At 38.0% G+C, this 16,053-nt stretch overlaps 2 protein-coding genes across 7 annotated transcripts in view; one reads left to right on the top strand and one right to left on the bottom strand.

Moving 5' to 3' along the window:
* nhsb (Nance-Horan syndrome b (congenital cataracts and dental anomalies)) overlaps positions 1-2,729 on the bottom strand; it is a 47,105-nt gene extending 44,376 nt beyond the window's left edge. For all 6 annotated transcript variants that reach the window (XM_067496032.1, XM_067496028.1, XM_067496029.1 and 3 more), the window contains exon 1: positions 2,112-2,729. In XM_067496032.1, coding sequence (XP_067352133.1) covers positions 2,112-2,391 — 280 coding nt within the window. In that variant the 5' untranslated portion in view covers positions 2,392-2,729. The remainder of the gene's footprint in view (positions 1-2,111) is intronic.
* Positions 2,730-6,291: 3,562 nt separating this feature from the next.
* On the top strand, positions 6,292-16,013 carry ace2 (angiotensin I converting enzyme 2). The gene is made up of 18 exons (XM_067496035.1): positions 6,292-6,550; positions 6,659-6,817; positions 6,921-7,014; positions 8,499-8,642; positions 9,432-9,547; positions 9,646-9,751; positions 10,657-10,754; positions 10,930-11,102; positions 11,760-11,986; positions 12,522-12,666; positions 12,865-12,963; positions 13,129-13,251; positions 13,449-13,627; positions 14,495-14,553; positions 14,691-14,788; positions 14,889-15,005; positions 15,400-15,594; positions 15,678-16,013. Exons 1-18 carry the CDS (start codon positions 6,362-6,364, stop codon positions 15,778-15,780), a joined length of 2,424 nt encoding a protein of 807 aa, XP_067352136.1. The 5' UTR covers positions 6,292-6,361; the 3' UTR covers positions 15,781-16,013.
* Positions 16,014-16,053: the final 40 nt, after the last annotated feature.

The following is a 16,053-nucleotide window of genomic DNA, read 5'->3' on the forward strand; positions in this document are numbered from 1 at the left end:
TCTGCAAAGGCACCTAGACTGTGTTCAGAGGATATTACAGAGTGTGAGATCAGTCTAATAAAGTCATGTTCACAACCTGTATCTGTGATTGATTTTGTGGCATAAGCCCATGTTTAGATGGTGCCTTTGGTTCAACAAAGCTTTAAATAGGTCAACTAAGATTGAATCAGACACTATATAATCTAAGACCACCTTTCTAATTGAAAAGTTGGTTTTTGAGTTTGATTTCATCACAATTTCTTTCCGAAGTGTCAACTTATGCCTGATGTAATGGAAAATCTTATTGCCAAATGTGAGCATATAGTGTGATGTTTGTAAAAAGCAGAAATGTAACTGGTTATGGAGTCGAGAAGATTCCGTGTTAACTCTGGTAATTGATGGACAACATGAATATTTAGAAAATGACCAAAGTGATACTTTAATTTGTCAGTTTGTTTGATTTAAATTAGAGGGTTCAATGATTGAAAACACTGCTTTGCTCAAGAAAATAAATTCTATAAAATACAAATACATAATTTTACATACATAATTTTGTTTTTTCTAATATTTTATCTGAGCAATCCAGGTATTACACGAGCCCCTGTAGGGGTTCTGACTTCAAGTTGGGAAGTACTGGTTTAGAGTGAAATGGTTACTCAAAAGAGTTTTAATTTACTGCATGGACTCACACTGGCATTCTTGGATTTGAGAGACAAGAAACAGTTTGGCGACACGTGTGTTAAGTAATACTTATCTTGTATGCCTTATGGTAGATACAGAAGCACAATCCACTCAGCAAATCAATATTTCAAGGTTTTCTGAGCACAACAGGTGTAAGGGGCATTTTTCTTTGGGGGGGTAGTGTAGAGGGCAAGTGCTGAGGTGTGAGGGTACAGATGTGTGCTTGTGTTTAGTGTGGAGAGATGTAACTGCAAAAGGATTTCAACATTGAAATTCAAATGCCTGCTCTCTTTGCACTGGACAGAATGCAAACCATCTCTCACACAGCCATATATATACTGCAGCCTTGGACATGACAGTGTCATTCATTTAGATCCACAACAGAGCAGGACAGTAGGTTTCATGTAATAAAGATACATCCTGCCTCACTGACACATATGCTCTGGTATGTGTGTGTGTGGTGGGGTTAATCTAAAGAGGGAGTTTGTGAGCCTACAGTAGCTTTAGGCCCCCAAATGCTCTTTGATTGTCCCAGATTATCATAACCTACAGCAGTGATGTTAACGGAAAATGACTAAAATGGCTATATGATCGCTTAAGATCAAAAGCTTCATACTGACGGTACTGCAGAGGACATAAATAATATGTAGCCGCTGAAAACAAGGCGCTGTTACATTGAATTGCAGAGTCTGTTACTGATGCCAATCAGGCTTATTTTGTATGTGATCAGTCTACAGCACTGTACTGCAATTACAATGTCTAGTCATGACCAGTTCATATTTATCCTGCAACATGGACATCTGGATTCATTATTGATGCTGTGTTGGTACCACCGCATGTGGAAAAGGGTGGGTTTGGCGCACGGGGAGTCGTCTGTGAAAACCGAACACACTCACACACACACATCTCAAAACCACCAGATAGGCCTACTGAAACTTCGCATAATCACACCCTGAATGAACGCAGAGTCCTTTCGCGGCCCCGCAAAACACACCGCCTCAACATGCTTCAGGTGTGCGCTACCCGCAGTAAGGAGACTGCGATCCTGAGCCAATGCAGCGGCATCACACGCCCCTCCGCTCCGCGCTGCCTGTGAGCACACACACACACCGACTCCCCCACACTCGTCGACAAACACACACACCCGCGTCTGGACCGCCAAATAAATGAATGAGCGGTGGACATGTCTTGCTCTGTGAACGTGCATCTCGATGTTACCGGACAATCGAATGTGCAAACGCTGCCGTGTGACACATTTCACTGGGGATGAGAGCGCGGCCGCGTCTACAGCGTGCGTGCGTGCAGCTGGGTAAAAATAATTTTGAGGAGGGCGCCCTACGAAGCATGAAGGAACATATGTAGGGTATGAATGAATAAAATCACAGGGCTAGATTATAAGATGCTTTCCGTTATTTTAGAGGGGGTACATACACTTGTGCTGGTCTACTTACGCACTGCTTCCTTTTTAGGGTCTAGGGCACTGGCGGTCTGCTGTATCTGGCCTATTTTGTTCTGGAGGACCCAGACCCGCTGGTTGGTGTTAATAATGTCGTTTTCCAGCTCCTGAAATAAGGAGCAGGCGTGCCGGGCCAGGTCGGACAGCTGTCGCAAGGTCCGGGACAGAACCACGTTGCTGATGGCACACAGGTCCTCGAAAAGCAGACCTTCATCACTGGGGATCTGGTGCCTGCACAGAAGCTGCGGCTCCACAATCCTTTTGGCGAATGGCATTTTGCACGCCAGAAATACTAGGAGTTGTAAGCCAAGTGTAAATTCCCACTGTCAAAAGAAAACTAGAAAAGGGGGAAAAGACCACATCCAAATATATAAATCCACGAGAAACCCGATGAGGTTCAGGCCGACCGTGCGTTATCCCCGGGCGTCAATCCAAAGTTCCCAGGTTCTCCTTGAGATCCTCCATCCTGCTGCTGGTTTCTGGGGATCACTCACACTCCCGCTCACACACGCTCACACACATGCACACACATGCAGGACACGGCTAAGCCCAGGTCAGTGGTGTGAGGATGCGTGTTGAGTCTGCGATCATGGGTTGCCTCCGTGCAGTGTCAAACCAGCCAGAGCGAAAAGGAAACACCTCTCAAAATTTTCAAAATAAAAACCTGGCTCACGTACAATAAGACGCCACATTCAAGACCCCGCCTGCCAACTTAACAGAATACACTCAAATTGCAGGCGTTGGCAACACACAAAACAAGCATTTGGAGAATATAGAATATAATTTATTATAATAGAAAAGTGCACACACTTTGTTTCATATCCAGTCTGCAGTCAGCAAACCTTTACTTTTCAGGTAGGTCTATGTGTGTGCTTTTCCGGTTTTGTTGGGGTTATTTTTCTGGGAATTGTTCAAGCCTGGCTGCCTGGCCTGAGCAGTGTGCAGGCTGGGAGGATGAGAGAGAAGAGTGAGGTGTGGATGTGTGTGAAGAGGGAGAGGTCGTGAAAACCAACATGTAACTCTGTCAGATGAGCATTTTAGAACAAGGTGATCATTTGTTCAGACTTTGCTTTCTAACCCTTGTGTGAGAAAAACAGCCTGGAAAATTGACTAAATCTGGAACAATAATGGTCACTTGCCTTCATTTTCAATATGAAAACATATTTTCATTTTGAAAATGTGATGATGAGGACATGTGATGATATGTGATGGTAACATTCAGCAAAACAATTAAATTTTTAGGAAGTGCATAATGACAACTCCATCAAAAATAGATCAGTCTCAAGTGGGAGTACAGAGATGTTGGATTTTCTCAGCTGTCTGTTCAGACAGACAGAATAAATCCCTCTCACCTGCCAAGTTTTTGACATAACAATAGCTAATAAAAAGCAATAGAATAGAATATAACAGATACTCCTTGTCAAACACAGAGGCTGTAAATGGCTGCATGATGCCCAGGGAACATCTTTTATTTATTTATTTTTTGCTGAATCTGAGTTTCTAGGATGCTAAGCCTGGCTGTTGTCTCATTCATTCACAGTGATTAGCTTATAGCCTCTAGGCTCAGTCTGTGTATAGACATGTCCACAGTAAACTTGCTGGTGCAGCAAATTTATGGCAGTGCAGGTTGACAGTAACCTTTCATTGGCCTCACTGAGCTGCCGAGGAGACAAGCAAATGCTCCATGCATCCCAGCAAATTATAAACCACACAGTGATTATTTATAACCAGCGGAGGAAAACTACTCAATATCACAGTTTTACAGACTGTGTGAAATGCTTTGCATTTTTCCATCTTGTTAATATTTGTAATTATCTTACCATATATATATAACAAGTGTGAAGTGTGTTGATCATCACTTTAAATTCAGCAAATTAGACATTTTAGGTTACACCTAATGAGATTATATGTTGCCATCAGTGTTTTGTGACTGTTGCCAAGTGACATGAAAGTGTCCTAGAGTCAAAGAGGCTCAGCAGTGTAAACTAACTACATGTCAGGACAGTTACACAAAGTTTGAGGGATGCATTTACATGCACATTAAGTTGAGTTCAACTAAGAGAGAATATTTTAACATAAAACACTTTAAATCCAATTACAATGTTCTATATTCATTTTCTGTAGGAAACCACAATATTATTCTTTATATATTTTTTAACATGCAATTGATATATTTTCAACAAATTAATACAACGCAATTACATTCAATTCAATTTCAATTTCAGAGGTACATAGAGAAGCTAGGAATGTTTCAGCAATTCCTGCTGGCACCCCAGCTCCTTTATTACTAAAGACCATAAAACATACAACAAAATATATTTATGAAATAAAGTTTATCTCTTGAAATTGTTTTAAAAAGCATCTTCAGACACTGACCTCAGATGGTGGTTGTTACGGCCAAATATGGAACTTCTTTACAAAACTTTAGCCCAAAAGGAATTGTTGTTGCATCTTGCCAGTCACAATTAACATTTTCTTTACTTTATATACAAGTGAAAATAATTACATACAAAGTACAATCATAAGCTGTGAGCTTTTGTGTCTTAAAACAGTATGAAGAAGAAATAAAACGTTTTAAATGAGGTTTACAGTTTTTCTAGTCTATTGGAAAACGGCATGAGAACTTTGAAACAGTTTGACGTAACTGTATCCTTTGTCCATACTGGGCACAAAGATGACCCCTTCCTAAATGTTTTTGTTTGTTTGTTTGTTTGTTTACAAATGCACATTTACCACATTGTTTTTATGAAATTACCTGTTTATGTTACAACAGGCAAATTTTGACTAACTCATAATGATGGAGTCTCACATTGGCCTTGCACAGACTTTTGGTAAACTTATATAGCACTTATCTACGTATTAGGACTCAAAGAGCTTTACACACACACACACACATACACACACACACACAGAACATAATTTCATGGCTAGTAGGAACAGGAGAAATGGTTATCTTAACCCATAAATGTATTTAATTTATTAAATTGTTTAACAGACAATTCTTTCAAAACAGAAAGATGTAATAAAAAGGTGTACCTATCCTTTAACAAGCATGATAATACCAACTTTGTCCACAGGTGGGCAATGTTGCATGAAGTTAATGTTCCCAGGCATAAAACAGAGGAATCCTGTGTCATGAAATGTTATCAGTTTTAGTGCTGGGGTACAAAAAAGCTAAATTTTGCTAATTTGGACACAAAGACAATAATATTTATTTGATATCTTAATAGATCACAGACTGGTTTGTAATAGGAAAAAGGAAAGGGGGGAGTTTATTAAATAATTGTTTGGTGTTGTTGATAAAACTAAATAATAAACCTTGTCCTCATGATTTCTTATCAGCATTTAGGGCCTAACAGTGCGTGACTTGCACTAAATCTGGTGCTGGGAAATCTAACAGTGACCAGATAAGATGGACTCGACTAAAACTAATGTTTCTCGTTTACTTGACTTTCTTTTGTTTTTTAAATTCTGATATGTGTTTAAGAAATGACACTAAAGAACTGTGCACTGTGCAACTGTGTGAGAAAAGTGCACATGAGCAAATACTGGTGCTCAGATCATATTTTAGTTCTTCTACTAATGAGAGTGAAAACTTTATTTCAACTTAACCATTCATAAAAAGTAAATAGAATTAAAAATATAAAAGATTAAACAACCTCTACCAGGTCAGAAAAGGCCCTAATATAAAAGAGATTTAAGTAGAAATATTAAAACAACATACTGTCTCATATAAATGGAAGCAACTATGTTTTAGTTTATTTCCGTGGTGTAGGGCGCAGACATTTTATCACATAACATTAGAGTAAGCATAACTCACTTGTGTAGACACATAACATTGTATTTATGTTTTTTATCTTGTGTTCTTTCAACAGCCTTTTAATTTTATGTCAAATGACTGATTTGTATTTGTTACCACTACTACCACCACTATTTGTATTTGTTACAACTAAGACAGAACTTTTTGGAGAAACGTATTCACCCACCAGACTCAACTATTACTGACTGTGCAAATTTAAGAAAAGACTGTGTCTATTTCACACCTGATAATGTATCAGTGACTGCTCACGAGGACATTGAAACATCCTCTAAAGCATCCTATCTGTAAATGAAAACTCAAATACACCCTCAGTTATGGCTCTGATGTCCAAAGGCCAAGGCAGCACAGGCATTTATTGAAACTGTATAACAGAACAGTGTCCCTCCTTTTCATACTGACTTTGTGTGTGAGCTGAAGCAGCCACGATGTCTGCGAGGATTCTTGTAGCCCTGGTAGCTCTCTGCTGCGCTGTTACTGCTCAGTCAGATGTGGAGAGCAAAGCAAGGGAGTTCCTGCAGAGGTTTGACAAAGAGGCCACTGAGCGTATGTACCAGTACTCGCTGGCATCATGGGCCTACAACACCAACATTACAAAGGAGAACTCAGACAAACTGGTAAGGAAAACATCCATTTGCCTGTGTAGTTGCTTAGACCTTTTGTCAAATTAAATGTAAACTGATGTAGTGTAAATGACGGATTTAACATTTTTTCTTCATGTGCAGTCAGAACAGGGGCAGGTCTGGGGAGATTTCTACACCCGGATGTCAGAACAATCACAGAAGTTTCCCATTGACCAGATCAGTGATCAACAAATGAAATTACAGCTAATCTCCCTACAAGACAAAGGCTCTGGTGCTTTATCCCCAGATAAAGCTGCACATGTGAGTCAACTGTGCCATGTTCCATTTCATTGTATTATACAAATGTGTGTTATCTTGTGTTCACATTAACCTCAACATTTTTATTTTTTCAATCATCTCGTAGCTGAGCAAGGTAATGAGTGAAATGAGCACAATCTACAGCACAGCAACCGTGTGTCTGATGGACGACCCCTTTAACTGCCAGACTTTGGAGCCAGGTAGACTCTGTTAATAGGGATTAGTTATGGTCACATGCATCAGCTAAGGTCAGATATGGGTTTATTATTAACTTAGAAGGAGAAAAGGAAGAAGAAAAGAAATAATAACTGCTTAACCGTCCTGTTATGTTCAGAGTCAAAATAACATTCTCTTCAACAACATTCTCTTGACCTCATCTGTGAAGACATTCACATCAAAAAATGTTGAAATTCAGTGGTCTTCATCCCCAAATACACATCTGAGTGGCCACTCAATGTGTGTGGAGTTTGTCCACGGGAACTGAGAAGGTTCCTGTCAAAAGTGAACACCTGCATTCTCACACTTTGAAAGACGAGGTCAAGAGAATGCATGTGTGTGTGTGAGTGTGTGTGTATGTGTGTGGGTGTGTGAGTGTGAGTGTGAGACAGGGGTGTATTATGTCTCATAGTTGCAAAGAAACAAATAGTAATTGATCTTTCTGAGTCTTTTTAGCTTCTATTTTGTTTGCCGGTTCAAATTGACCCGAACAGTACCTTTGTAATATAAACATGTAGGGGGGGTTACAAATATGTGAACTGAACCATTTTATTTTATATTTTGATTACAATAAATAAGCCAAGCAGGAGAAGTTTTTTTTAGATTGTTAACTTTAAAACGGCTCAATTTGACCCTGAACAGAAGAGGTCATCACTCGATAAACAAAAAAAAATTCAAAATATAAAATAAAATTTTTATAAATCAATTGCATATAAAACTATTGTAATTTATGTAGGTCTTTTCAGTGTACATTAAAAACTGTTTTAACATGATCTTTTTGTAATAAACGAATAACTTATGCTCACTGAACCATGATCTGTAAACAGTAAAGAACGACATTGAAATAAATATTGATTGAAATGGTTAGTAATGGAGTTAATGATGAGATATAAACAATGTTTTTTGGGACTTTTTGGTTTCTGACATTTTTGTATAATTTAGTTGGGCCCTGGGTCAAATTGACCTGGGAACATCACAAACATAACAGGAGGGTTAAATACTGGATCAGGACGTCCTCTTTCCAGCAGTGAGAAGTCACAAAGAACAGTACATTTACTCAAGTACAACTTTGAGCACCTGTAGTTCCATTTTGTACTATTTTATACCTATATATTTGCTTTTAAACCTCTCGGAAACTACTGAAATTAAATTTTAATAAATGCTCTCAATAAGCCTTAACTTGTCCGAGGAGATATATGAATCAGGGATCAAACCATCAACCATGGAATTAACCTCGCGTACCTCAATATCAATGTTATTTTTCTACTACCATTACTTATAAATCCTGCATTTCAATGAAGATACATTTACAGATTTGTTTCAGTAGAATTCTTACTTAGGTATTTTTACAAAAGTACTGAACAAGTTGCATGAATAAATATGAATTCTACAGTTTATTCACTTTCTCCTCTTAAAATTGGATGTTTAGATGTGATCTGTAATTTACCTGTATTTCCCCTGTTCACAGGTTTGGAGGACATAATGGCAAACAGCCAAAACTATGCGGAGCGTCTGCTTGTGTGGGAGGGCTGGAGGAGAGAGGTGGGCAAGAGGATGAGGCCTCTGTATGAAGACTACGTGGATCTGAAGAATGAAGCTGCCAAACTAAACGGTGAATATGTCACTTTATGGATTATTGTGAGAATGGATGATATTTTATTGTGTGAATGAAAGCCCCTTGCCCTTCTTGTTTTCCAACTATCTAACTAGTGCTCTACTCACTGCCAAATATCTGAATCAGGTGCGTTCAGTCAATCAGAAGTTGAAAAATACCACTTTGCTTTGTCTTGCACCACCTCATGTAAAATGGTATCTTTCGGTTTGACTGAACACACCTGATCCAAGTTATACACAGTGGACATTGCAGGCTTAGTTGGAGAACGAGAAAGACGCGTGTTCCTGAGGACCAGGGTTGGAAATCCCTGGTTTAGGTGCTGGTGCTTGTGGTAACTTTGAATAGAATTGAATGTATTTTTTAAAAATACTACCCTTTCATATAAACCAATGGACAAACTTTGAACTCTATAACTTCAAGCACAGAATATAGCCCATGTTTATTAAGAAATAAAGAAGATAATAAAAGTACATTAGTACTTTACCACAGGAGGAACACTGAGATGATTGATGATCATACATTATGAATTCTCCCAACAGCATCTTAAAAGATATTTAAAATCAGCAGACAGAAAATTTCTCATCATCGTGTACGTTTTTCGTCGCCTCTAATTAGTTTTATAGCAGTGCCACATCTTACTTACTTACATTACCACTCATAGACAGAGTCAGCTTAACGTCTCCTGAAAATATGCAGAAAAGGACTCTGTAGTTGATGCTGTAAACTGAAATGTGTCTGTTTTTCTGTTGTGGGTTGACACACACACACACACACACACACATTCAGGTTTTAAAGACTATGGAGCTTACTGGAGGTATAACTATGAGACCATAGAGGACGACATTAAGTTCAAGTACACTGGAGATCAGCTGATGGAAGATGTGCGTTCAATATACAAAGAGGTCAGTAGATTAAGAAGTTTCAGAACATCTGCTTTAATAAGAATTTACAGGCTGTTACAGACTATGTGAAGTAACAAAGATCAGTCATGTCTTTATAGATCCTGCCCTTATACAAGGAGCTGCATGCCTATGTGAGAGCCAGGCTTATGGAGGTCTACCCAGGACTCATTGATTCACAAGGACCTCTGCCAGCCCACCTGCTGGGTATGTTCTGAACCTGCTGATATGTTCATTGCATTCATCTTTATTTTATCGATTTTGTTGAATTAGTTTGAGTTAGTGTAGAGCAGAAATTCAGTTGACAAGCAAACACCAAGTCAACAAGCATCATGAGCTTTATTATCATTAAAGGTTCAAGGCAAGCACAAACAGAAAATAAGACAGAAGAAAACTGCTTTTGATTAAAATAAATAAATAAATAAACAAACACAACATTTGTAGCATAATGCAGGTGTGTAACTGTGTGGGATCTTCATGAATTACATCCTAATATTTAAAATAGAAACAGTATGTTAACTTCACCATGTTAAGTTTTGAGACCCAGTCCAGTCCTGAAGTTTGTCTCCCTCTGTTGTCCATCCCTCATCACTATCACTTTCTTTGTGTTTAGGTTGTTAAGGGATGAATAAGCAGGTGATGCCATTTCAAAAAATGTGTTAGTTAATAGTATTAGTTTAAACAATAATTTATTTTTTACATTGTTTATGGATGGCGATGCAGATTAACACAATTACATAGGGAATTGTTTAGCTGAAACCTTCTGTATTGGTTTATCTTCCTCCTTTGTTTGGGATCGTAAATTCATCAGCCTCTCTAAATCACCTTTGAAATATCAGTCAATCAAACTTTATTAATATAGCACCTATCAAACAGGTTAATATTCAGAGTGCTTTCCGAGATAATATGCACACAAAGAAAATAATAATAATAAAATATATATATATATGAGAAGTTGATAACAAGACATAGCAAATGAGGGTACTAACACATAAATCTATGAGACTATAAGACGTATGTATCTGATGCACAAAAATACTGCAACACATGTTTGACTTGGGGCTTCTGTAGGAAGTTTGGATAGATTTAAAACCTTTGTGCTGATTATACAGGTGACATGTGGGGAAGATTCTGGACCAACCTGTATGCTCTGACAGTCCCCTACCCAGAAAAACCAGACATTGATGTCAGCAAATCTATGGTTGAGAAGGTACAGTTCAGTTTAGCTGCATCTGTAATTTTGTTTGTACCGAATCTTCAACAACTTCAGTGAGATATTATTGCAATATAGTAATACATGCAATGTTAATGAAATGGATGAAACAAGAGATTAAAATATTTTCTTGCAACTGATATCGTATAGCAAACATCTACTTGATTTTCAGAACTGGAATGAGAAACAACTTTTTGAAGCGGCAGAGAACTTCTTCATGTCTGTGGGCCTGTATAAGATGTTTGACAACTTTTGGAATAAGTCTATGCTAGTCAAGCCCACGGATGGACGGAAGGTTGTCTGTCACCCCACAGCCTGGGACATGGGAAACAGAGAGGACTTCAGGTATGACAAATCCATAACATAACCACACAATGCATACATGTACATATGCAACCATCTGGAAAATAGTATAAGAACAGGAATAAAAACCAGCGAAATCTCTGATTTTATAGTTTCTAAATGGAATTATTTGATCTGATATATATTTAAAACAGACGACTCAAACTCACTCACCTCTAATTAAGAAATTAATTCCTGTTCATTTATATAGCTTGTTGTGCTATGTTGAGAACAGTAGATAGGAGCCATAAACACCACCTTGCTGGAACAATGATGTTGGTTAATCTGTGAGTCATACTTGATAAAGATGATAAAGATAACCAAAGTCTTCATATCATCAAACATTAACTCATATTGTTGCCCAGCATTGACTCTTTTCTGAGGTTTGGGACTCTATAGTGTGTCTACACGTTAATCATAAGTCAACTTTTATGGCTCCTCAAATGTCAGTTTGGGTTAAAATGGTGAATTTGTCCATTAAATCATGCTAGTCCACATGCATCTTTAGATCAGGACTTTATTCATTTTACTGAACTCAACTGTTTGTCATATGTGACCTGGCAAAAACAAGTTATTGCAAAATATGTTTTATTGCTACTTTATATCTGATATGTTATCACAAATAATAATTGCTGACATCAACACTGGACCTTTCTTCAGAATCAAAATGTGCTCTAAGATCAACATGGATGACTTCCTCACAGCACACCACGAAATGGGGCACAACCAGTACCAGATGGCTTACCGTAACCTGTCCTACCTCCTGAGGGATGGAGCCAATGAGGGTTTCCATGAGGCAGTCGGAGAAATCATGTCCCTCTCTGCTGCCACACCTAAACACCTGAAGAGCCTCGAACTCCTGCCTGCTGACTTCATCTATGACAATGGTACCACTGATGTAGATAATGATGACAGATATACTGAGAGATACTGGTTCTCCTAAACATTAAAGTTGCTATTATGGAAGTGGTCTGAGTACTAATGAAAACCCATAGAACAGTCATCAATGTTTCTGTAGACATCAAAGAAGTCCTAAAACCCTTCTATACACTTCCTGCTCACCACCAAAGAGGCACAGACTCCATGCAACCTTTTCTTTTTTAATATTCACGAAATCAACTGCCCCCAACTGGCCCCCAACTTTAGTGTAATCAGCTATACGTTTTATTATATTCAATGAATTTTTTCTTTTCCCAGAAAGAACAGTGCAATTATTAGCATCATCTAAACTTACTTAAATTATACATGTGCACAGGGTTTACTTCAGGTGATCAAACATAACATGACCTGTCATCTGTAAACAGTTTCAAACAGTGTTATTTTCTTACAGTGTCTGACTCCATTAATAAGGCAATCTTCACAGTAAAAAGAGCGTGTTTCATTGTTGATGTTGTTGTTGTTGATGATGTTTTTGGCTTGCAGATACAGAGATAAACTTCCTGTTGAAACAGGCGCTCACCATTGTAGCCACACTGCCGTTCACCTACATGCTGGAGGAATGGAGGTGGCAGGTGTTTGCAGGTAACATCACCAAGGACAAATGGATGGAACGCTGGTGGGAGATGAAGTAAGCAAGGATCTGTTTGAATACTCCTGTTCATTATTTCAGTGTATGAAAAGTGAAAAATCGTGCAAAAATCTGCGCGCATCCGATGTCAAAAGTGCACGGTACATATGTTGTTATGTTGTGTAGCTTCAGTGGCAGCTTTACTGCAGGTCTGTGGTTATATCACCCTGCATCAGGTTTTCTCTGATTTCAAAACAGGAGGGAGCTAGTTGGAGTGATGGAGCCCGTGCCAAGAGATGAGTCTTACTGCGACCCGCCGGCTCTGTTTCATGTATCTGGAGACTATTCTTTTATTAGGTATTAAGTATTAGTAAATAGTAATAGTCAATATTAGGTGTTTAAATACAGTAGCTGAGTAGTAAAACTGTAAGAAAGATTTAATATTGTGGTAAAAGTTTCGGGTCTACTTCTGCTGTAAAACTTCATCCATGTGTGCATGCGTGTCACTATATGTGGATATAGGTACTTCACAAGAACAATCTACCAGTTTCAGTTCCAAAAAGCCCTCTGTGATGCAGCAGGTCAAACTGATGCTTTGTCCAAATGCGACATCACTGGTTCTACAGCAGCGGGAACCAAGCTGAGGTATAAATGACTTCCTGTCCTTCTTTAAAGGCTGTTTACTGAATCATGTTCTATTTTTTCTAACCTTATTAAAACAATATACATTTTCATTTTATTGTAGCATATTATATTGAGGTACACATATATAAATATAACAGTAATTTGTAATTATCATCATCTTCATCATCATCCTCATCATCATCAGTGTTTACTTCTAGGAATATGTTGGAGCTGGGAAGGTCCCAGTCCTGGACCAGGGCTTTGCATACAATATCGGGTGATGCTAAGATGGACGCCCGTCCCCTGTTGGACTATTTCCAAAAACTTCATATTTGGCTGAAGGCAGAGAATGAGAAACACAACAGGACTATAGGGTGGAAGACAACAGTAGATCCATGTGAGTAATAGAGTAATAAAAATTGCCAAATCAGTTTTGTTAATCATTTAACATTACAGGTAATATATTTATTTAATTTCATTAAAGGATGTTAGGTAAAAAGATTATTGACTCTGATGAATTTATGTGCACTATATATCAATACACTAAAATGCTATGAACACAGTGTGTTCTTGGTGTTTTTAGCATAATAAAAAGAGTGGAAACACAAAAAACTGTACAGCTCATATGTTTACTTTAAAATTACAATAAGCCTTTCATAGTTGAAATATCGTATATTCTTTGTGTGTAATTTTAGAGTTATTCCAAAACCTGTATTCTCTATACTCTTCTGTCAAATGAAAATTTGACTTTTATGAGTTTCTCCTACAATCCTCTATGGCAAGTGTGGCAAATTCTGGTCCCTAAGGGCCCTGCTTGTTTCCAACTATCTTCGCACCAGCCTCTGCTCAATACCTGGATCAGATATGTTTAGTCAGTCAGAAGATGGAAGATACCAATTAATTTTGACTTTCCCTAGTCTCCCTTCACTTTGAAGATGGTATCTTCCAGGATTGGACTAACTCTACACAGTGGGTGATGCATGAAACAATACATAGATGTGGAAAGTTGCCCCTCATGCATTTGATCTGTTGTGTATATTACATCACACAACAGTGACTAAAAAATATTTATGTTACTTCTGGTGAAACATTTCACCAGTGTAACTTTCAGAAGAGGTAATTGTAATTTTAAAAAATCCCCTTGTGCAATTTTGAGGAAGTGGAAAAAACAAAGTTTTCATGAGAACCATTTACATGTTCAAACCACTTTATTTCATCAAAATGAATGAATGTATTAATTAATTAAAAATTGGTTTATTTACAGACTCAAAGTATGCCATTAAAGTGCGACTGAGTTTGAAAGCTGCATTGGGCAATAACGCAGTGAGTATTATTTATTATTACAAGTGCTATCACTGTACAAAGGATTTCAATATCATACTACACATGTAAGTGGAAATGAATGTACAGTTTTAATAGTATTTAAAATCATGCCAAATATTACTGAAAATATGTTTCAGTACACCTGGAATGCCAATGAGCTGTACCTCTTCAAGACCAACATTGCATATGCTTTGAGGCAGTACTACAGCCAAAAGAACGGGAACCTTCCCTTCACGTTAGTATCAACTGCATCAACATGACACCAAAGTGTAAAGATACTTTATACTTTGTTTTCCTCAGACTATATTTTGTTTATATTTTGTTTGCACCTGCAGAGCAGAGAATATCCTAACTTATAAGGAGACTCCAAGGATCTCCTTCTACATGGTGGTCACCAACCCAACAAATCCCTCTACATATATCCCAAAGGATGTTGTAGAGGCTGCTATAAGGTGAGCTTCACTTAATGTTCAAGTGTATTTCGATTACATACAATTTTTGTAATATTTGGCTGAAGGCAAGTCTTTTGTAATCAGGCCATTCCTACTAGAGAGCGGTGGCTTCTCAGTTTAGCCTGGAAAAATAAAGCTTAAAAAAGCAGTGACCATGGTATGGATTCTTTAGTTCTTCGAGTTAACATTTAGTCAAACAAGTTGGAATGCAAAGCACTGCTGTGCCTAACTATAACCTCACACAGTGGCTCAAGTAGCCTTTAAATTATTACAAACATAAGGATTTCAGTTAAATAACTTTGGTCTGTAAGTGACACAATGAAGTCTGTATGACCCTTACCTACACATTTAATAGGTATAAGCAATAATAAACCCATTTTCTTATTGATTCCAGGTTGTGTCGAGGCAGAATCAATGATGCTTTCCAATTGGACGACAGGACACTGGAGTTCGTGGGTATCCCTCCAACACTGGCCCCTCCTGTGCAACAACCAGTGGAGGTGTGGTTGGTGGTGTTTGGGGTTGTCATGGGAGTCGTGGTGCTAATGGGCGTCTATCTTGTCATCTCTGGTGTCAGAGACCGCAAGAGGTGAGTTTAATGGAGATGTTTGTAGCATGTTAAACCAGTTATTTGTGTAACAATTTGTAACATATTTCTCTCTGTGTGTGTAGAAAATCTGCAAAGACAGCTGTGGAGAATCCATATGACACAAACACAGATGGACAAACTAACAAAGCTTTTGAGAACACTGATGATGAAAATACTGGATTTTGATTGGCCAAACAACTGAAAGAAGGAATTCTAGATGCTCTTGTACATTAAGATAAAGAAAGGGAATATTTTTGCTCTTTTAAGCTTTTTCACCTGTGATCTGTGACCTCTTACCAAACATTAACCACTAACTATGTAATGTCATTGTTATTACACAATAGATACCCTGTAAAATATATACAGTTTGTGAAGCTACATCATGCAATGTCTGGAAATAAAGTTATTGCTATAAACCACTCACTCACTTTTCCTTTTCTGCTCAGCCCTTCTACTACA

The sequence above is a fragment of the Channa argus genome, chromosome 2 (assembly GCF_033026475.1).
Source record: "Channa argus isolate prfri chromosome 2, Channa argus male v1.0, whole genome shotgun sequence".
Lineage (NCBI taxonomy): Eukaryota > Metazoa > Chordata > Actinopteri > Anabantiformes > Channidae > Channa > Channa argus.